The sequence below is a fragment of the Musca vetustissima genome, unplaced genomic scaffold, assembly GCF_032173495.1.
Source record: "Musca vetustissima isolate MV318-11 ecotype Yass unplaced genomic scaffold, APGP_CSIRO_Mvet_v1 utg24253, whole genome shotgun sequence".
Taxonomy (NCBI): Eukaryota; Metazoa; Arthropoda; class Insecta; order Diptera; family Muscidae; genus Musca; species Musca vetustissima.
This window is the reverse complement of record NW_026888392.1, coordinates 29,340-54,052: the sequence shown is the minus strand read 5'-3', so window position 1 is coordinate 54,052 and position 24,713 is coordinate 29,340. Positions and strand designations below refer to the sequence as shown.

General features: G+C 34.9%; 1 protein-coding gene across 1 annotated transcript; it reads right to left on the bottom strand.

The window, feature by feature from the left end:
* Positions 1-296: 296 nt before the first annotated feature.
* LOC133336230 (venom protease) lies at positions 297-16,913 on the bottom strand. Its single transcript, XM_061544512.1, has 6 exons — positions 16,810-16,913; positions 11,827-12,180; positions 10,956-11,064; positions 10,711-10,895; positions 498-799; positions 297-431 (listed from the first exon to the last, which is right to left on the bottom strand). Exons 1-6 carry the CDS (start codon positions 16,910-16,912, stop codon positions 318-320), a joined length of 1,167 nt encoding a protein of 388 aa, XP_061400496.1. The 5' UTR covers position 16,913; the 3' UTR covers positions 297-317.
* Positions 16,914-24,713: the final 7,800 nt, after the last annotated feature.

The window sequence follows — 24,713 nt, the reverse complement described above, 5'->3', positions numbered from 1 at the left end:
ATAGCTTCTCGCCAAGAAGCCGCATCCATATATTCCACAATTACCATTAAAGGTAACACAACATTTTTGAAAAATAAATATATACTTTATTGATTACATTAACAGAACTATAAAATATTCTTTCATCCAGTACACAGATCACATTTACAATTTTGTTGTAGTAGTTTTGTTTTTGTTTTACATATAAAATTAATTCTTAAAAATACAAATTTGAAGATCAACTTAAAAGCTATACGTTTTTTTTTTTTGGGTGAATGCTTTGTCAGCAATAAAATTCTTAATTTTTCAAAAATCCTCCTGCTCCCAAAAACAAAAAATTATTCCGGTGGTGTATTGTCATGAATCCATTCGGCAAAATGAGCCACAGATGTATAGACACTAGGGATGCGTAAACCACCACAATTATCCGAACCAAAGGACATTATACCAATCTAAGAGAGCATGAAAAATAAATAAAATAATAATATTTCAATTTTTTTTAATTCGTTGCTTCATACCTGTGAAAATATTCCGTTCTCTTGTATAAACAACGGCGCTCCACCAAATCCTTGGCACACATCTTTACCCTCACCGCCAGCACACATCCATTGGCCCTCAATGGAATTGGGTGACTCCAAGGCACCCGTTGAACCATAATTACGCAAACACAAATCCCAACTGGTTAGCGGTACATCCAAATAAGACATTTCAGGTTGTCGGCTGCTTGATGTAGACATTTTACCCCAGCCAGCAATGGTGGCCCGCTTGCCCACCACCAAGTTGTTGCGTGTCTTTTGTAAACAAATCGGTTGGGTGGCCACTAAAAAAAGACAAAAGAAATTAAATATTGTTTAACAGAAATAATCCCAAATGGAGAAATATGATTTTTGCGTCTTTGATAACGCCACACAATAGAATATCCTAATTGAGGTGATTTATTTAATGTATGGTCATTAAGATGATGATGTATTTAAAGTTATCCTGATGAATGCCAGTCAATAATTGTTTAATAAGTTTTAAGAGGAAATGTTTTTCATACTGGAAATACATTTCTTTCTGAAAGAGTATTGTTTAATTTACGACAGAATTCCATTTAATTATCGAAACATTTATATTACAAGACGAGGGAGTGACACAATGAAAATAACAAGTAAAAACGTTTGAGGGATATACCATTCACTATAAATTGCTAAAAGAAGAAGAAGAAATACAAAATTGCAGTTTGGTTGAAAATTGGTTTAACATACCGTTAAATGGGACATCGGAGCTTTAGCAAAACTACAAACAAGTATAAATGTGTCATTCGGAGTTGCGGCAGATATATGCATATCCTCAGCCTATGGTTTGTGAAGGTCTACGAAATAACACAGAGGTTTTATTATTCGTTTTATTTTTTATCACAGATGTTTCGGGTTGTTCGAACCGGTAATTCAATTCGCTTCAAATTAAATTTTCAAGATTATGAAATAATAACCTTTTGTGAGGAAGGTGTCAGAAGGAGAGGACCGATGGGTCACACCTTCGAACTTGATCTTGGTAAAGATAATAGATTGTGCAGACTTCGTTTCAAATCGGACATTTCATTCGCCTAATATTGAATTTAGAAATATCGAACTTTCAATATGCTCTCTCTGATCAAAACACTGTTATCCATGCTTTGTTAGTACTTCTTAGTAATAACGATGGAATAATGGAAGTTGTTGCTGCTACACAATTCTTGATTAAATTGACAGGTTTAACGAGGACTGTTCATGAATGAAATGTGGTTTGTTGGAAGACTTGTAGGAGTACAGTTGGTAAGCGGTAATATCAATTTGTTGAATTCTGAACTAAAAAGCCCGTGATTGTAAAGAGGAGTAAATTTCTGTTGTTGGGCCGATTTCAATAGAAATAAGCTATATGTATTAATACAAGAAATGCCACAAGAAGTTTGACACCGGAAGCTGCCGTAAAACATTTTTGGAAAACTGCCAAATCTTGTAAAATTGGCTCTGTAAGCTGATTAAATAAAGGCGAAGAAAACGTGAATTGAAGCCAATGGAATTGTGTTTCATAACGCCAGGGGGAATAAAGGCTTTAAGTTTTAGATATGAGCCTTGAAAATATATATAAAAATATTTTATTAATACCCTTTGAAGGACACCAAACAAAATTTCAATAACTCTGGGTATTTACCATAGTTGGGCAGACTTGCACACCAGCGTTGATGGGTCCTCTTTAAATTTTTTGATATTAAAAGAAAAATAAAAATTGATGACATTTTTTTCCGAAAAATATTTAATGAATTATTTTTTGAAATTCCTGGGATATTGTTTATGCTTTCAAAATATTTAATTTAATAAATTCCGAATAATAATTCACGTTTTTATTTTCCCTTAAACATTTTTTAAGAGAAATTTTGCCCACCATTGGTATTTACATAGTATCATCTAATTATAATTAAATTAAACGGAATATAAAGTTCCAGAATATTATTCATTTTTACAAGACATAGTTCTACCACCTATGTCATAACGTTTAAAAAAGCGACGACGAAAAAATGCAACACGTAAAAATTTACACATTTTTGAAACCAAATGTATTGTTTGTTTACAAAAGTTTAATTGGCAGTTACAGATAAAAAGGCAACATGTCTACGGAGAAGGTAAGTTCTTTCCTAATTCATTTCATTATTTATTAATTTCACTTTCTTTGGAAATTGAAAAATAAACACATCAGTCTGGCAATTCAAAACAAAATTTGATGCAGGCGTTTCCAGATGCGATTTGTGCAATCAGTTCAGCTGTAGTCCACAATTACAAGACTTATCCAAATTAAGTATATCCTTTCCAATATTGCGCAACAAAACAAGAATATGTCCAAGAAGAGAATGAGAGTTGGTGCCAGTGAAGAAGTAGATAACTCCCTACTATTATGGTTCAGAGAGATGAGGTCGAAGCAAGCAACTTTAACAGGTCCTTAGCTGTTGGAAAAAAACAAAGTTTTTTTGCCAATAAACTGAACGTCAACTTTGAACCAAAACAGGGTTGGCTTGAACGGTGGAAGAACAGATAAAACATTCATTTTAAAAAATTACATGTTAAACAAAGTTCCGCCAATAGTTCTTCTGCAAATAAATGGCTGGAAAACATATTACCTGCTTACCTTCTTATTCGGAGGATGCAATATATAATGCTGACGAGTCAGTCCTTCTCTATAAAGCAATACCATCTGGAACTCCTGCAAATAAATCTGATATTCTTTCTGGAAGAAAACTTCATACGGACAGACTTACACTACTCTTTTTGACAAATTCTACTGGCAGCCACAAAAAGATTTTTGCACAGGAAAATCGCAGAACCCGCGAGATTTTAAAAAATCTACTTCACTTCCCGAAAAATATTTTGCTAACTCTAAAGCATAGATGACTGCTGTTATATGGACCAATATAATGAAACATCTCGATACTGAATTTAAAGAAATCGGAAAAAAATTGTACTTTTTGTGCTGCGTGTCATAAGATATGTGATGGTACATTTTTGGATAATATACAACTAGTTTTTCTTCCGAGGACCAAGGAATCATTAAATTGTTCAAAGCTCAATTCCGATCTAATATAGAATCAAAACAGCTTATACGTCTAGAATGTGGACTTTCCTTACAGGAATATTCAAAAAAGGTTGACATCTTAGAAGCTCTCGATGGTACAAACAGTTTGGTCGAATGTGACTGCCGAAACAATCCGAAACTGCTTTTGTTTAAGGCTGGAATTATTCCTTGAAACGCAGACTGTTTTCTAGATGAGAGCCTAGCGTCGGCATTTCCTTTAAGCTGTGAAATTGAAATTCTAATTGACAGTGATAAAAATGTAGATTGTTACGGAGTATTGGCTGACGAAGAAATCATAGAGCAGGTGACGTATACGGCTAATAATAAAAATAAAGAAAACGACGTAGATATTATTAACAAACCTAATTCGAAAGAGGCATTAGAAGCTATTCACGTAATCAAATCATTTTTTGAAGACAACAGTAAGCCTTTAACTAAAATAAACGATCACGAAAAAATAATGTGTCAAACACATTTAAAAAATTCACCAAAATAAATGACTATTTTAATTCAAGTTCTTTCATATAATTAATTTTGTATTTATGTGAACACAAACTACTGTTATTAACTCAAGTTCCTTAATTTTCTTTTTACTCTCTTTATAATGGATTTTTAATTTTAAAAATAAAAATATGTTAATAAACCTAATAAAATGAATTTAATTTATAAATATGTTTTAATAAATGTGTATTTATCTCGTTCCTCTTTATTTGCTGACTTCGTTTAATGAGTTTCACTTATCCGAAGTCCGTCTAATTGAAAATCCCACATAAAAAAAAATTACTGAAATTATTCGTTTTCGCTTAACCGAATTCGACTGTATTATTAATTGCTTAAGGTGTCATCGATACTTCTACCACCAGAAAAATGAAAAGCGGCGCTGATGGCTCTAGAGTACATTGCATAGAATATAGTCATTATTAGTGATTAGGCAGATTATAAGTAATATATGCACTCAAGTATGCTGTGACCACATTAATTCTCATTCACATTTAATGCATATCTGACAATTGCAAGACTTTGTAATTTTTATCATAATTTGTCAAAATTTAAAAACTTTGTAGGTAGGCGGGAAGAATGTATCGATCAGAGTTATGAATTTATGGTCACTATTGTCGTCAGTAGGTTATCTAATTATTTTAAAGTATCCTGTAAAATTTACAAATATTGATTTGTATCGGTTCAGATTTTGATAAAGCTCCTGTATACAATTTCGATGGAAACCTAACCAATTTGTCATTGCAGACACATTTACTAAATAAAACCCTTCCATACAATCTCCAATTTATGAATGAAACCATAAAAAACACTTCATTAGACATCCCATAAACATTTAAAACGGCATATGGCCAAAAACCAAAACCAGAACATTAGCTGCTAATAAAGGCGTTGTGATAACACGAAAAATGTGTGTAATTTGTCGACAATGAAATTACAGGTTATGGACCACCACCACAGAGAACACAATCGATGATGATGGCCATTAATATAATTTGGTTTCTGCCCAATGAAAGCGATGTGAGGCAGAGTTCCTTATAAAAACTGAATTGAATACAAAGTACCTGTCCTCCTTTCCAATGGATACGAAGAACTAAACGAGATAATGGTCAAAACAAGTGTGCATGCAGGTTCTTCCTCACATTTCGTCAAAATTATTATTTTATGTTCATTGTTATTGTTGTTTAATTAAATTTTGGCAGAACGTGATTCTGTTTTCTTTTTTATACTTTCCACCACCACAGGTGTCTTCTTATGGATTATTCTTAAAGGACGCTACAAATTTTGGAAGCAGAAACGCACAATTCGATTATCTTTAGCACGTACCAATTGTTCTGCGTTTTTAGGCAAAATATTTGTGAATTGAGTTGTATTAAATAAATTTGCTCGATGAAGACATTGTTTGGCCATATCAATCAGCAACCGTCGATAAAAGTTATGGATTGTGGTAAATTTAGGGAAACAATGTATTACTAAGTATTTTTGGATTCAATTTTTGAAAATAAATTACGAAAAATTTTATTAGAGATTAAAATGAGTTAGTTGAGAAGTCGACCCAAACATGATAATATATTGAAAAAAAATCAAAATCAAATCAGAGACGATTTTCCGGAAAATCGTCACTACTGCTGAATAATGGACAAATACTCGAAGTTAGTCAAAAAATTCCTGCAGACGCAAATTTACTCTTGAAGTCAACAAGCTAGTATGCGACCTCAAAAAGTGAGCAGAGCAAGTAAACTGTGCGCAACGGTTAAGTCACACTCAAACACTGTAAGAAAGAACGACAGGACACCTATCACATTTGACAGCAATTTATAAAGCATCCCGAAGATGACAATGCGAAGCAGAGGAGGTACAACCACAATATTTACAAAGGAAGTCATCTTGGGTGTTGGCCCGGTAATGCTTAGGCAACAGGATGAACCATGAGCCGCGTATTTCAAATCAGCCTTCAATTTCACGTAATCCACCTACATAGTTCCTGAAGTCTGGTGGTTATGTTACTGGAAAAAACGATTCCAAAAAAACACAATACTACAACAGTATTGTACGCCATTTCCAAACACATTTGTAGAGCACTGAACCAGGAAATCCGTGCAATCAAACAGTTTTGGTGACTCTTGACCTATGGAAGGCCCAGGGATGGTCCGTGTGACGAATTTTTAGGTTTTCGACTGTCAAAAAGGTGTAAACGTCGAAAACGTCATATACTTGTATAAAATGTAATAAATGTAGTAAACGTCATTTATTTCAATATTATCAGCATATACAGTTATTTTCAAGAATATATATTATTTTTACATATATCTGACTATTCTTTACTAGAACTGATACAATTTTCTAATTTTTGTTGTGTAAAGCATGCGTAATTTCCAAATTGATTAATGGATATAGCTATTTTGTCAAATAGAGTCCGGCTTCTAGCTTCAGTTCTTTAAACACAAGCTCTGAAGAAGAGCTGAAAGCTGATGAGAGTCTTTATAAGCTGAAGATATATGTGATTATAGGCGAGCAGAAGGGAGTATTGATTCCATAGAGTCCGGCTTCTAGAGATGAGGAAGGTATTTATAAACGATCTGATGGTAGTCTTTAAAGTCGAACTAAAGAGAGTCTTTATAGACGAGCCGATGGGAAACTTTATAGGAGCCTTTATAGACGAGCTGAATGGAGTCTTCATAGACGATCTGAAGGGAGTCTTCATAGGCGAGCTGAATGGAGTCTTCATAGACGATCTGAAGGGAGTCTTCATAGACGAGCTGAATGGAGTCTTCATAGACGATCTGAAGGGAGTCTTCATAGACGAGCTGAAGGGAGTCTTCATAGACGAGCTGAAGGGAGTCTTCATAGACGAGCTGAAGGGAGTCTTCATGGACGAGCTGAAGGGAGTCTTCATAGACGAGCTGAAGGGAGTCTTCATAGACGAGCTGAAGGGAGTCTTCATAGACGAGCTGAAGGGAGTCTTCATAGACGAGCTGAAGGGAGTCTTCATAGACGAGCTGAAGGGAGTCTTCATAGACGAGCTGAAGGGAGTCTTCATAGACGAGCTGAAGGGAGTCTTCATAGACGAGCTGAAGGGAGTCTTCATAGACGAGCTGAAGGGAGTCTTCATAGACGAGCTGAAGGGAGTCTTCATAGACGAGCTGAAGGGAGTCTTCATAGACGAGCTGAAGGGAGTCTTCATAGACGAGCTGAAGGGAGTCTTCATAGACGAGCTGAAGGGAGTCTTCATAGACGAGCTGAAGGGAGTCTTCATAGACGAGCTGAAGGGAGTCTTCATAGACGAGCTGAAGAGAGTCTTCATAGACTAGCTAAATGAAGTCTTCATTGACGAGCTGAAGAGAGTCTTTATAGACGAGCTGAAGAGAGTCTTTATAGACGAGCTGAAGAGAGTCTTTATAGACGAGCTGAAGAGAGTCTTTATAGACGAGACGATTTTTCAACCGAATTGGCTATTTATTTGCTTTCTCATTGGCTGTCAAGTCTCACTACCGAAAATTATTAATATCGATCCCCGTTTTGGTATATCCCCATATAACGTTTGCTGCACTATTAGGTATTTTCAGAATTTTAACCATATTTTTCTTTCGTCTTTTTTGGTATGTTCAGGTTCCTATCGTAACATGAGTTTTCTCCTTGGAAATCACATAATTTTAAATATTTTGAATGTCATCCTCGTAGTGTATGGTATAAAAACATAGTTTCTACTAGTTTTTTTGCTGAAGTCCATTTTTTCTGAAATATTGACTTCCAAAGTTCCGTACGTATCATATGGCCATGTATTCACTACTTTTTTTAAGTCCATGCTTTCTAAGATATTTCCGTCCAAAATTCCATCGGACTCTTATACAAAATTTCTCATTAGGACATACACTGATGGCCAAAACTAAAGCAACTAAAATTGCAGAGTATATAAATGCCGCATAAATCTTTCAAAAATTTAAATCACTAAAAAAAACTAAAATTTTGTTTGGACAAATATAAAATAACTCTACAGTACAAACCACAGAAGTGAACCTTTAAGTTATTTTTACCGATATAATTATTACCTTTTGGTTTCTGAAATGAAAGGCTCATGCCACAGTATTGCAAGGATACTGGCAAGCATGAAGGAGGTCAATAATTGTTTTTCTTGTTATGGAGTTCGATATATTTACGATATTTATGATATAATGGATCGGATTGTTTATACAAATGTGTTGGAAAATGCTATGGTTCCCTTCGCTGAAGAAAATATACCGTTTGTTTGGGTGTTTCCACTTGACAATAACCCCAAACATACACCGCAACATGTCAACGATTAGTTGTGGGAGTCAAAAATCAGAGTTTTACAATGGTAAACATAATCCTCAGATCTTTACTTTATAGAAAAATCTTTGAAGTATCATAGTTACTAAATCGAAAGAGTTTTGCAAACAAACAGATATAGCTTGTTGCTAAAGGTTCAGGATGAAAGGAATAGTAGAGTAACTTCGGGTAATGTGGACCACCATTTTCTTTTTTTGATATTGTGGGCGTAACAAAGGTAAAAAATAAAAACAAATTGTTTTCACAGCATGGTAGATTTGTTGGCTAATTATATTCTAGGTCAAAAATTATATATATTTGTCCATAAAAATGTTATTGCATTATATTTCAAAAAACTCTAAACTGCAAATAAAAATAACTTGGCGGGTAATGTGGACCAGTATGTGTGGGTAATGAGGATCAGTAAGTTAAAGGTAGGTTGTGGATTAATTGTGATAAATTTCAATTTATTGCACTCTTGGGTAACAATGAATGTAAAAATATATGGGCCCATGTTTTGGAATAGCCCCCATTTAAGGGTATCACCCCATTTGCGGTATTTTGAAGGTCCTAGGCACCTATAATTTCGGATATCGAGTTTTCAGAGGATAGAATACCTCCTCGCATATTAAATGCGCCCTTGTTTCGAACTCGTCCTCATGAAAATGTCCCAGTTTTTTATAGTGGTCCACATTACCCGACATTGAATATTTTTATTTAAAAATAATTATCGGCTTCAAAAATGAATAAAAATTTAAAAATAACCGAAAGTAATTACAGATAAACGTGTATTTTTGTTAAAGAACACAAGAAAACCACATAACCTCTTTATATTCGAGAAAAACAAAATGTTCGACTATTTTACAAAATTGTTCGACTATTGTGCTAAAAAATGTTCAAATCACACTTTTACAATCAGAGCTACATTTTCACCTACTAAATTTTCAACATTGCAATTATTTATTAAAAACCAAGTTTGATGTTTGTTCTCACTAATTAGGAAAACATATATCAAGGCGGCATTGGCATATTTCAAGCATTTTCTTAGATATGGGGGGTGGTCCACATTTGACGCATGGTCCACATTACCAGAAGTTACTCTATACCCAAGGATCAAATTGAGCATTTTATTGATTCTATGAAAAATGATGTTTCTGCTGTCGATTACAAGCAAAATTTGTTTATTTATAAGAAAAACTCAAAAACAGAATCTCATCTTAAATATAACAAATTTTGTTTGTGCAGGGTAATAGGCCAGATATTTAAGACTTTCTACGATGGACTTATGTCAAAACCTACTTCGCGACAGAATCTCCTTTTAAAAATAACATTTTCTGTGAATGGACGGCCCTGTGATTAGGATTATCCCCATTATATTATCGACGAAATAGAACAATTTGCACTTCTTCGATAAAAATAAATAGATTTCTGCAATCAACACTACAGCCGCTTCACATGCTGCGACCTCAGCAGAACGCAAAAAAAAACGTATATGGTTGTTATCAGGACCCTAGGGCTATTTATTTCAAAATGATCCGCGACCGGGCTATATTTTGGACTTAAGCCCCAAATTGTATATTTTGAAAACTAACAAACCCCACCTTACATCATGGGCGTTTCTCGGATTTGTTCTTCTTAAATTAACCATTTCAACCCTTCCCTTTTTTGACTTCTCATTTATTGCTACTGCAGATTAACCTTCTTCATCTATTAGATAATTAAGAATGGATTTTGAAATAAATTTTAAATACTCTTATCCATATATTCAAATAAATGTAACATTTTCCTCATGTTCCAGGCTTTAAAATATACCCATCACATCACGGTGCATGTCTATAAAAATGTGACCCATTTTTTAATTGCTATCACCCTAATTCTAAACTAACATGATGTTTGCATGTTTTTCTTTTTTTTTTTTTTTGCACAAACAAGGCCAAGGTTTAGCCATTACTCTAATTAGTAGAACCGGAGAATCAGATTCATAATTTTACAACAATAACAACAGCAAAACGTTGCAATCAACGTGATTTTTGAATGAGAAAAAGTGGAGTGTTGGTACTGCTGCATCATTTCCATTGGATGAACTTGACTCATAACCAACAACTTTCATATTTGTCGAGTCAGAACAATAATCACAAGCAAGCATACGGACAGACAGACGAATAAATAAATATGCATGTTGGCCTCTGTTGGCAATAATAATAACAATAATTTTTGTTTTTTTATACATTTAAACTTTAATTTGTAACAACAGACCGCCCCTTTCCGGTGTGAGAGACATCATCATGATCATTGCCAATAAAAACAACAACATCGCCATTAAAAAAAACAAATAAATTTTCCACACTTTGGACTTACCCGAATAATTGAGCGGAGTTTTTAACACCAACAAAGCAATATCATGATGATATTGGCCCTGTTTATAATCCGGATGTACAATGACATGACTAATGGCATGATTAACCGAACGTGGGGCACAAAATCCTGTACTGGCACAATCAGGATCAGAGGATGTGTCATATTCACCCACACGAACTGAAGATCTACATAAATTTGGAACATTTAGTTATCAAAACGAAGGAATAGAAGTTTGGAATACTTACAACCGGTGACCATCAGCCTTGGCCAGAGCACAATGGGCAGCTGTTAAAATAACTCTACGAGCAATTACCGAACCCGCACAAGGATAAGCAAAGGCTCCGGTATTAATGTCTACAAAAAATCAAATATAAAAATTTATAAATTCCTTTATATACTTGTCAATTGGCCTTTATAAAGACCGATGGTCTCTATACCGGCCAATTGGCCTTTATAAAGATCGATGGTCTCTATACCGGCCAATTGGCCTTTATAAAGACCGGTGGTCTTTATACCGGCCAATTGGCCTTTATAAAGACCTGTGGTCCTTATACCGGCCAATTGGCCTTTATAAAGACATGTGGTCCTTATACCGGCCAATTGGCCTTTATAAAGACCTGTGGTCCTTATACCGGCCAATTGGCCTTTATAAAGACCTGTGGTCCTTATACCGGCCAATTGGCCTTTATAAAGACCTGTGGTCCTTATACCGGCCAATTGGCCTTTATAAAGACCGGTGGTACTTATACCGGCCAATTGGCCTTTATAAAGACCGGTGGTCTCTATACCGGCCAATTGGACTTTATAAAGACCGGTGGTCTCTATACCGGCCAAGTGGCCTTTATAAAGACCGGTGGTCTCTATACCGGTGGTCTCTATACCGGCCAATTGGCCTTTATAAAGACCGGTGGTCTCTATACCGGTGGTGTCTACACCGGTGGTCTCTATAAAGACCTTTGGTCTCCATATCGTCGAATTGGCCTTTATAAAGACTCTATACCAATCAATTAGCCTTTATAAAGACAAATAGGTGTCTACACAGAACAATTTGTCTCCATAGAGAACTTCTTATTTAAATATCTGAATATATTTTCATATTTGTAATTTCAAACTTACGTTTAAATCCAATTCTTGCCACAAATGGATATGTACCCAAACCGCGATAGAAATGACCCTGAACCAGTGATTTTCCACAAACTTGATTCTTCTCCAATGGGCTACTGGGACAACAGACATAGGGCATTTCCTCACCGCCACCACAGAACAATGATTTATCGCCATAGTAACACATTTTGGCAACTTCGTAAATCATTGCCGTGCAATCGTGTAGCGGTGTACATTCGGTACCCACCGAACATTCAGTATTCGCATCATAATAAGCCCTGGGTAGATAGGAACGACCTTGTGGACCGCTGGCAGTTGTCGATTGATCTGTAGGTTTGCCATAAGTTCCCGGCATAACCAATCTTTCTGAAAATTAATAAGTAAATTGGCAATGTATTAAATCAGGTTTTCCACATCGTTAAGTTCGGTTGGAACGGACTTTTTATGCTCCACCATCATGAGGTTGACTTTCAAAATAATTAAAACCGTTCGGGACTTTTATATGGGGGCTATATCATGGTAAATAGCTGCCAGCAGAAAACTAAATACCATTTACGGATACTGAAATTAAAAAAATGGCCAATCTCAAAATATCGCGTAACTTAAAAAAACTGAAATCCTTAAGATAAATGTCAATTTTTTGATAGAAACATTTTACACCGAATTAAGTTAAAAAGGCGCCCATAATATCGGATAATGTGGGTACCGCCATATGGGGGCTATCTTCAAATGTGGTCCAATTTTGATAATACTCGCCCCATTCGGTTGAAACCCGGATCAAACTCTCCAATATATGGAGACTATAATAAAAAATGAACCAATACCTAAGTTGAATCCAAGTACCACATACCAAAATTTGGTAGGTACCGTTATATGGGGGCTATCGTAAAAAGTGGACCAATATTGAGCCTTTTGGAATTGAGATTTGACACCCAATGAGAATTTAAAATACAAAATTACTGCCAAATTACGAGGTGTGGTCCTACGACTTTTTAACGCCAATATATCGATTTACATATGAGAGTCCACCCATTACAATTTGTAAATAAAATACAAACCACAGTTATGGACCAATCGTTACGAAATTTGTTATGTAGATTCGATTTTGGCCAAAGAAGACATCTGTTGGTACTTTGTTTTGTATTGATCGGTTAATATGTATGCAAGTTAAATGGACCAACAGCTTTATTTTTGATTTTTTTTCTGGCCGACCTAGAGACCATATTTATGCCCCGACCATCAGAAAATTTTATACGGAGAATGGGATAAATATGTATATATATATATAGTTTAGTATTACACTGTGCGACAAATTTCCATTTTTTATATTATTTTTTTATATTTTGGAAATACACAAGTATCGACATTTTGAAAGATTTCGTCGGGGTGTAACGTAAAAAGTCGTTGCAATATTTCTCATTTTCAAGACATAGGAAATGGAATAATTTGTGTAATACCTTAACCCCCTGTCGACCCTCTGAAGGAGTCATTTCGGTCCCCATTTCCAGAGGTGATTGAAGATACTTTAAAGCGGGGTTATAGCGGGTCAGAATATTCTACAAAAATGTTCGCCATAAAATGTTGTTATAAGTCGCAAAATAGGCCAATATCCGAAAATCAGCCTAAATGTCAAAAATCTTAAAAAAATATAAAACTCATTTTTGGTTTTAAAATGGATCTTATTCCGAGTTTGTACTAATTTTTACAGAATTTCACTATTAGTTACAAACGAAAAGATTTTAAACTTTTCTAAATAAGTTGGTACCATGGTACAATAACAAGAAGTATGCTGATTTTTTTCTTTTGTGTGACCCTTTTCTGTCAAAACAATTACTTAATTTGTAAATGTGTTTGTAATAATTTGAAAGTTATAAACAAAATTAAAATATTTTCAAATTCAAAAACTTTATAGTACTCCGCACATATTCTGAAGAAAAACTTGACATTCCATTCATTTTTCGCAACATTTTCCTTATTTTATAAAAATATGTAAATATGACGCTATAAAACAATAATAATAGTTTCGGATATCTGACCTCCAAAGTTTTTTTTTTGTGGAATCTGTACCCAGATTTTCTATGTGATATGTGAATAATTCACTCATTTCACGGCTTTCGTGGCAATGAAAAAATTGAAGCCTAAAAATGAGGATTGCGTCGCTTATGAATAATTTTTATAAAATTTATCTGCATCTACCTTTATATGAATCTGGCATTTTGAAGTTCGATTTTGAGTATTTTTGAATTATTCAAAAAAAATCAATCGATTACTGTGTAATATGCTATGCTTTCTAAAATGCTATGTTTTTAATATGGGTACCCGCTATAAGTTACCTTTTTTACGGTTCGAATTAAATAAAATGATATTCATGAAAATCCATCTACTAGAACCTGTCAAAAAGACTAAATTTGGCAAAAAATATTTTTAAAAATTTTGCGAATTTAATTGTATTTTCTGTGGATCATTTGAACTTCAATAAATAAACTGATACAGATTTTGTTCTTTTGCGAAAACAGAACTTTAGATGTTAAAGATAGACCGATGTTAAGGATAGACCGATAAATGTAAAGGATTACTCGTTTTAGGTGCAATTTTAATATAGTTTTAGTTAATATTTTTCCCTATTGTTAGAACCTCGATTTATTTGAAGGTTGTTGTTATAATTGGCATGTACAAAAGAAGTAATTATTTTGACCAAAATCCTCCACAATTTTTGTGACTGACTTACTGATCGACTTACTTATGGTGTTTTTACACGATATGTATTTTACATATGTGCTGTCACTTTTTTGATCCATATGTAATTCCTTATGTGTGTCAAAATTAGCAGTGTACACAAAACATTTATTTTTATGTTCATATGACATAACCTATAAACAAAATAACACTTTTATTTTTTCTTAAATCAACATCATTTTTTTTATTAAACACCTACAAACGAAATAATAATTTGTAATTGTTGCCTTTTCACCTTTTTTTTGAATTACAATTGAAATATTTTCTTCCAACAATGTGTTTCATTCAAACAGTTGATTTCCATATGTTTCACATACGAAAATAGAGCGCGTCCTATTCGGAAAAAAATACATATGTAATTGCATATCGTTTTGACACATTGAAATTTCCGTATGTTTCACATGACGAGTTCGATTTCCATATGTAAAAAAGTGACAGCACCATTAACGATTCATGAACGCCCACATGAAACGGCTGAAGGCTGAGAGTCACCCTTAGTCCGAAGTCAGATAAAGCTGGGTATTTGAAAAGTGCTAAAAAGTACTAAACCTAAACCTACTAAACCTATTGGATTGTTTAAGTAGGTAGATATGAAAATGTATATTATAAATGTATATGTATATTTGGTAAAAATTGGATTTGTTGGAAACTATAGAGTTCGAATCATGAAATGTGGAATTAGTTATAGTAATATGTGCTACAAGAGTAGAAAAGGTATTTCTATAGTTTTGGTTGATAAATTGGGTGATAAATATTCATTTACAAAATTATCGGACCATATTTAGTTTTAGAGCCTAAAACGTTATGTCCCAACTATAGATATTTTGAAGATTTTGACTACTTAGTATAGTAAGGATAAATTCACCATATGTCAAGTTTTTGAGTTATGGCATGATACATTTTCTGCTGGTAACTCTAAAGTTCACGGAGAAAAAGATGTATATCTTTGTTTATGGTTATTGCATATTATTGTTGAGATGATATGTACTGAGTCAAATCGAATAGAAATAGTTTTGTTACAATTTTTTTCCTTCTCGAATCCTTGCGAGTCTTTTTCATCCTTATTTTCTTAAGCGGTAGACAAAATACAATACTTTTCAACAATCAAATATTCTGCAAAAACGTCGCTCATATAATTTTGTATAGTGTCCTAAAAGACAGGGCCCTTTAACATGACCCTTGCTCAGAAAACCTTAAATCTTCTATGTTTTAAGAACCCCTTAAAGTGTCCGTAACCCTTAAAGTGTCCGTAACTCTTAAGTCCGCCGAAATTAACCCGTTTGGAATCCAACATCTTATGCCCATTGGATTTGACCGGTTCAAAATCTTAAATTTTCTATGTTATTAACACGCTACAAGCCTCTTGAAGTGTCCGTAACTCTTGGGTCCGCCGGAAATAAACCGGTGAATTTCATCCACTAAAAACCCCTTGAAGTGTCCGAAGATCTTGGATCCGTCATAATTATCCCATTATGAACCCATAGAGGATAGGTGACCCTGGTATTAACGCGGTTTTGGGGTCATTGAAACAAACCCATTAGGGTTAAGAATTGTAACGATTGGGTACCTAAAATTCAGAGGCTAGACACAGGTCTTCCATAAATACAAGAACACGCAAGTATTCATACTGATTTTTTATTAATATCCAAAATAATCTGTGTTATTACTTTGACCTTGGTCCCGTGAGCTCCCACCAGCAACCAGAGGAAACTTGCTAATCATATGGAATAAATGTTCTTCTTTCTAGGAAATGTTTAATTAATAGGTTTACATTTTCTGACTCATTTTAGATATTTTGCTGGGCCTAGACGGATTTCCAAACGAAGTATTTGTAATTTAGCTTTCCGGGTTCTTGGTGGGTATGCAACATGTTCATGGAACATTTTCAATATAAGTCCATGTCTTGGCATAACCTCCATATAAGAGCTCGTCCCATTTTCAGTATATTGAAAAGCCGAATTTTCCAACCCGTATTTTTTTCTTTTTGCGAAATACAAATTATTTCGTTTTCAGAGAATATAATCCTTTTATGGCCATAATGATACTGATAGATTTAATGTATTATGGATGCCCACACCTCATGGTGGGAGATATGCAAAGTTCGACTTATTACAGTTGTGGTTAACGCGATTTTAAAACGAATGTCTACAATCTTTAACTTTATCTCCCTTTCATTTCTCTTTATGATCCCATTGTCATATTTACTTTCTAAACTATCTATATTTTTTATTCTACTATATTGAACATTCGAGTACTTACCGAATTCACCATTTTCACAATTTCCCGCTGCCGCAAATAATCCAATTATTAGAAAAGTGAAAATTTGCCATAAATGCAAGTTATGGCCATGAAATGAAGCCATTATTTTGACTTTGTGCAGCATAACTCGTTGATGTTGTAGTTGTTGTTGCTGCTAATGTTGTTGGCGTTTGAAAAAAAAATGTTCCACACAATTCTAATTATTTGCAATTAGTTATTGTTGTTGTTATATACTCATATATTATTAAATTAGGAACTAAAGTACACACAATTTTTATTTTTGAAATGCAACCGGCGTTAAATTATAGTGTCTCTTCACTATAAACTTTTCACCACTTTTACATTCGAAAAAACAAGGCAATGCAAAACCAACTAAATTTTCTTTCTTCTTTCACTCAGCCAACTTAAAAAAAACGGTTTGCACTTTCAAGCGGTTCCAACAAATTGCAAAGAGTTGCTTTTGATATTTATTGTTTGTATTTAAATTTCACCCGCAAAATGCGTCTAAACCCTTCGAATGCACTTCGGCAACTGAAATATTTTTTCGATTTGTTGGAATTTTCTCCACCTCCCCTAGAGAATTATTCTAACACCAAAAAAAAGTTGTATGTAGATCCATTAGACCAATAAAATTCCAGATGTGGTAGCTGAGGTACTGCTGTTCTTTTTTCCACGTTGTTGTTGTTGTTCGTTTTATTGTTGTTGTTGATCACTTGTCCATTCATTCGTTTAAGCCATTATTATTATCGGCAGCATTGCTGCGGTTCATCTCATCATCACTACTGTCGCTTTTTTGTTGCTGTTGTTAGTGTTTCTGCTGTTATAGTTGTAGTTGTTGTTGCTTTCGGTGCGTTAACAGCTTTCATTACGAAGTAAGCCACGGTTGGCTTTTATATTTATAAGCTCGGTTTAATTTTGAGTTTTATTCATTCACTTTGTGGCTAGCGTGATTTTTTTCTGTTGGTTGGTGCCTCACTCAAGCGGTATGGAAAATGTACAGTGGTGAGCAAAATCAAGCACATAAATTAGTTTTTTTATGTCTGAATGGAAAAGATGGTTCTATGGGGAAGACCTTTTGGTTTGTTGTAGAAGACCTCTTGGTTTTCTATGAAGAAGATCATTGGCTTTTTTGGATGAACTCTCGGACTTCCATGTGGAAGACCTCTTGAGCTTCTATGAAAAACACCTTTTCGGTTTCTATGGGTAAGTCCTTGTGGTCTACTTTGGTGAAGACTTTTTGGTCTTTTATGGAGAAAATATTTTGCTCTTCTATGAAGAAGACCCTTAGTCTTTTATAAAAAAATCAACTTCTATAAGAAGATCTCCTGGTCTCCTTTGAAGAAAATATCTTGGTCAGCCATAAAGCCTCCTGGGCTTCAGTGAAGAATAGCTTTTGGTTTTTTATGAATAATACCTCTTGGTCTTTCATAAAGAAGACCTCATGGTCTTCTATAAGACCTCATGGTATTCTATAAAAGTACCCCTTGGTCTTCTATAAGAAGACTTCCTAGTCTTCAATTAGAAGACCTCTTAGTCGCCTATAAGAAGGCCTCTATAGGATTTCTGTGTCACCTATAAGATGACCTCTTAACTTGAACTTCTATAAGAAGGCCACTTGGTATTCTATTAGAAGACTTTCTGGTCTTTTGCAAGAAGACCTCTTGGAATTCTATAAGAAACCCTCCAGGTCTTTTATAAAGAAAATCTCTGGGACCTCTATAAAGAAGAACCCTTGGTCTTTAAAAAAAACCCCTTGGGTCATCTATTCAAGATCAATCGGGTTTCAATAAAGAAGATCTTTCGGGCCCCTATCGGGAAGAACTCTAGGTCTTCTATAAGAAGACTTCCGAGTCGTCTACGAGAAAGCCTCCTGGTCGTCTATAACAAGACCCCTTGGACTTCTACAAGAACATTTCCTGATTTATTAGAAGTCCTCTTCGTATTCTATAAAAAAGACCTCTTGTTCTTCCATAAGAAGCACTCTTGGTCTTCTATATGAAGACTTCCTTGTCTTCTACAAAAAGTCCTCTATAGGATTTCTGTGTCGCCTATAAGATGACCCTTAACTTGAACTTCTATAAGAAGGCCACTTGGTATTCTATCAGAAGACTTTCTGGTCTTTTGCAAGAAGACCTCTTGGAATTCTATAAGAAATCCTCCAGGTCTTTTATAAAGAAAATCTCTCGGACCTCTATAAAGAAGAACTCTTGGTCTTTAAAAAAAACCCTTGGGTCATCTATTCAAGATCAATCGGGTTTCAATAAAGAAGATCTTTCGGGCCCCTATCGGAAAGAACTCTAGGTCTTCTATAAGAAGACTTCCGAGTCGTCTACAAGAAAGCCTCCTGGTCCCCTTGGACTTCTACAAGAACATTTCCTGATTTATTAGAAGTCCTCTTCGTATTCTATAAAAAAAACCTCTTGTTCTTCCATAAGAAACACTCTTGGTATTCTATATGAAGACTTCCTTGTCTTCTACAAATAGTCATCTTGGACTTCTATAAGAAGACCTCACGGATTTCTATAAAGAATACCTCTTGGTCTTCTATAAAAAATCCTTCTATGAAGAACTCCTCTTGCTTTTCTATATAGAAAATCTTTTGACCTTTATTTGAGAAAATAAGAAATTTTGTCAGGTTCTTCTATAAATTAACATAACAGGAGTTTCCAAAGTAGACACACAAAACTTCTATATTAGAAATTTTCTGAGTACTTCAGATAAATAGGTCTACCTCAAGGTCTTCTATAAAAGAAGGCCTCAGTATTATTCATGGAAGAAAGTTTCAGGAGTCTCCTAAAAAGATGTTTTAGATATTCTCTTAAAGAATATCCCAAAGTGTTCTAAGAACGAAGGTCTTTGGGTCTTCCTCAAAAGAAATGTGCAGATCGTCTATAAAAGAAGTTATCAGACTTTTTATAAAATAATACCTCAGGGCTTTTTAAAAAAAAACGAAGACATTGGCCCTTTTATAAAAGTAGGTGGTGGAATCATATTTAAATTGGATCTTCGGATTTTCAGTAGCAGAAGACGACATCAATGTCTCTTGTAAAAAATGAGAAGAATATCACAGGGGGCTTATAAAGAAGAATGCCTCAGGGACCTATATAAAAGAACAGATGAAATAAAGGGACAACTCAGGATATTTTACAAGAAGTCATTGGGGTCTCCTGTAGTGGAAGACAATCTAGGGTCTTCTATATAAAAACAACATCAGTGTCCACATGAGAAAAAGTTTTTAGTGTCTTCATAGACGAAGATCTCAGAATATTTCATAGATGAAAAAACACTACATCATTTTTGAAAAAAGACCTTAGGGTCTTCTGAATGTGAATACGTTTGGTTCTTCTGCAACACCTTAGGATATTTTCACAATAAAGCTTCAGGGTCTTCTATTGAAGATGATTAAAAAAATCTTGGGTTCTTCTATAAAAAAACAAAGTCAAAAGGCTAGACCGATTTTTGTTATACTCCACCAAAATACCTCAAGTTGGTCCCGTCCTTTGTGTGGTAGCTATCTCCAAAAACACGACTACGCTCAACATTTTCAGCGACAAAAGTTGTTACCGACTGAGAACGCAAGACGCCAATAAGTTAAAGGAGCCAAATATTAGGTTAGGTTAAAGGATGTACAGTCATCATTAGCAGCCGTAACTCTCGGAGACATTTGTAGTTTTACGACTTTATAACTCAGGTCAGATAGTGTATGAAATCCTGAATGCAGGTTTCGCTGCCGGCTTTGAAATCCTGCATCCAATTAAATAGCGAACGCCCTCGAGCACGCTCGTCAGCTGTTTCATCCCCGTCTATATCACTATGTCCTGGAACCCAACAAATATTAAATACAAATATTAACAGTCAAGAACCGCTTTTGAATTTTTTTGAAGTGTTGATTGTCAGTCGGCCCTGACAATCTCTTTAATGTCATCGAATAAATGTCATCCAATAAAGACATTGGAGGGAACATAGTTAAAAAAAATCACAATCCAATATTGTGTTGAGAATACTTGGGTGGTCAAAGTACAACGATCTCCACATGTTCGTTTCTCGAAGTCTCAGGGCAGCAAGGAATTTAAACGAAATATCCAATGGTTGGAGGTTTAAAATTACTTTCAAATTCACTTTTGGTGTGCTTCTGAGTGCTACCGTAATTAGGATTGCCTAGGTATTTTGGTTCTAAGGAAAGTTTTATTATTAATCCACCTAAAGATGACAGACGGAAGTTTCGGATCTTACGTTCCTTAGTGAAAAGTACCATTTATGTCTTCGTGGGGTTTACCCCAAGACCATTGGTCTGGGCCTAGTTAGACATATTATATAAATCACCCTACATTATATCGGAAATAGTCGGCAGAAATTTCCCACTGACTAACAAGTCTACGTCATTGGCCAGTGTCTCATTTAAAACCAGAAGCCATAGTAGAGGATAGATAACTCCTCCTGTGGTGTTCTTCTTTTGACAGATTTCCCCACGGAGCTCTCTCCAATAGATGAATTTATAACTCAGCTTTCCAGCATTCTATCAATCCATTCCGTTGGGAGAGAGGATACATCTGTACCTTCGAGAGCAGAATGGATATATCTAGCTTGACATTATTGATATCCTTCGATATCGAGGAACGCAGCTTATTTGTAATCTCACGTACGGCAGTATCCACTGATTTGCCTTCGATGTAGGCGTTTTGGGTTCAACTGATATTTACCGTTAGCATGAAATTTTCTAATAAATAAATCTGCATAATAAGGTATTAATTGCACACCGTCTTAATGCAGGCTCACCGGATGCAGGGTTTAAAAATGCATAGATGTGTAAATTTACAGCCACTTCGGTTTGAGCCTAAAATCTATAAACCAAACATGAAATAATACATGCGGTTATTCTACATACGAAAATTTTAGAGACTTCCATGGAAGAAATTCACAGGTCACTTCCTAATAAGAAACGTCAATTTAATGTTTCATATCCTCCGCCATGGGTAGAACAAATCGATCGGTACTTTTATATGGTGGTTATATCAATGAATACCAGGTTTAGGTTTAAAACGGACTTAAAATAATGAAAAAAGGGGGTACAAATTATGTTACTCGCCTACGACATCGATATAATGGGAGTGGTAACATACAGCTTTGAACGTATTGAGAAGGAGTCTTGGAAAGCGACTCTGATGGTATCAACGCGCAAGACGTCCAGTAGACTCGGACAAATGGTGGAACTTGAAAACTACAGAGGTTGAGAACGATTTTATATACCTCGGTACCGCCATAAACAAAACTAATAACATCTGCTTTGAAATCCGCAGAAAAATAGTGTTGGCCAACAGATGCTGGTCTGAGTAAGCAATATAAGAACAGGGCCAGTTCTCGTCAGACCAAACTCACACTATACAAGACGCTGATACTACCCGTGCCGTTGTATGGATCTGAAGCATGGGCACTTGGGTAGGCAGCATATAGAGTGTTTGAGAGAAAAATACTTTGAAAGATCTATGGACCGACCAAGGTGCCGACGGTGAATATCACCATCGTACCATCTATTCTAGAACATCGACATAGTCAGCCGTATCGAGCTGCAGCGACTACTTTGGCTAAGTTATGACAATGGATTAGAATGCCCCAGCACAAAAGGCATATAAAAGCAAGGAAGCCAACTGAGGATTCACACAAAAGAAGGAGGCCACAAATTCGATGGAGAGATCAACATTTCGGAACATGGTCTTTCAAAATGGAAGAGCGACGTGCCTGCAAATCTTTTTTAAGCTCGGATTATGGAACAAATGTTTTGTCACAAGCCAGCTAAGTAATTTGTTTTGAACTGCTTTTCTTCTGTTTGGTTTTTTTTATTTTATCCATAGATTTTTTATATATGAAGTCCCACAAATTTGCCTCACACTGTACACGTATTTACCCATAAAATATTGTATATTAATATGTGTGTGTGTTGCCATCAAATATAATGATATTTGGTTCTGGTTAATGAGGAATTTTGTTTGGTGATATACTCGGTAATACATATTATTATTAATATTCGATGTTTTTGTTGTAATTTTAGTTAAATACTAGGTTTGTTACAATAATTGTGGAAATTTGTTTTTGTTGTCAATGATTCGAATAGTCGTTCAGTTAGTCAGTTTAACTGTCGGGCCATCATCACTACCACCACAATCATAACTTGTACTTTAGAATTAGATCTAAGCTGTGATAAACTCTTCTGCTGTTTTTTTATTCAATCTCCCGGTAAAAGTATTTTGAATTTTTATTGTTAACACCTTTTGCAGAGAGATAGAAATGAAATTAAAAGTTTAACAGCACTATTTTATGGCCAAAAAAATGTTTGTTGCTAAGGATTGTTCGAATTTTTTATTTTATTTAAATCCATTTATTTTTTTTTTAAGTTTTCCGGTCTATGCCGTAGAAAGTGAAGATAGCATTAAGAATAAAAATTTCAGACGTGTTTGATCTTAGATTCTTTTCTGGGTTTTTATGTATCAAAGCCTAATGTAATCATCGTGTTGGAATTCTGCTATTCGTAGAAAAAAGAAAGTATTTTTAGGGGAACATTCTCAAATGTATGGAAATAAATCATCAACTTATCGTCCATACTAAATCAAATGTTCGGGTGTTAACTGGATTTGATCTTGGGAGAAGTGTATATACTATGGTCAAGCGGAAGTTCTAACTATTGAATTTAAAGTATTACCTGACGAAGTTTCGTATACATTTTGCATATTTTTTATTTAATGCTACAACGAATGGACAAAATGCTTTATAAAATGAGTGTGAAGATGTAAAAAAAAACGTTGTATACCCTCCAAAATACGGTTAAAATACAAACACTTTTTAAATGTGGGTAAATTGCGGGCAGAAGAAAATGAAATACGAAACTACAGGCGATATGGAATATATGGAAGCTATATCTAAATCTGAACCGATTTTCGCGAAACTTAGCACACGTCATTCTAGACTTAATTCAATACGCTATGCCACAATTCGTGCAAAGCAAATGATTTCCAGGAACTTTGGTGCACCATTTCCCTAAAATCGGGCGAAACTATATATGGGAGGTATATCTAAATCTGAACCGATTTTCACGAAACTTATCACACGTCATTCTAGACTTAATTCAATACGCTATGCCAAAATTCGTGCAAATCAAATGATTTTCAGGGACTTTGGTGCACCATTTACCTAAAATCGGGCTAAACTATATATGGGAGCTATATCTAAATCTGAACCGATTTTCACGAAACCTAGCACACGCCATTCTAGACTTAATTCAATACGCTATGCCAAAATGCGTGCAAATCAAATGATTTTCAGGGACTTTGGTGCACCATTTACCTAAAATCGGGCTAAACTATATATGGGAGCTATATCTAAATCTGAACCGATTTTCACGAAACACACATCATTCTAGACGTAATTTAGTAGGCTATACCAAATTTCGTGCAAATCGAAAGATATATAGGGACTTTGGTACCCCATTTACATTAAATCGGACGAAACTATATGGGAGCTATATCTAAATCTGAACCAATTTTCTCCAATATCAATAGGGTTCGTCCTTGGCCCAAATAAGTGACATGTTCCAAATTTCATCCAAATCGGATCATAAATGCGACCTGCACTTTGATCACAAAAATACATGGACGGACGGACAGACGGACATGCATAAATCGACTCAGAAAGTGATTCTATGCATATTCTCAAAAGGAACCATGTGTCTGTCTCGATTATTTTTGCCTGTTACAAACATATGCATAAAGACATAATACCCTGTACCACAGTGTGGTGAAGGGTATAAAAATCATTATCGTTATCGCAGCAATTAAAGTCGGAAAGAACCCCTCGGAACACTTCAATACCGAAGGAGAGTTCAAAGGTCAGGCTGCAAAAGGTCATACAAACAA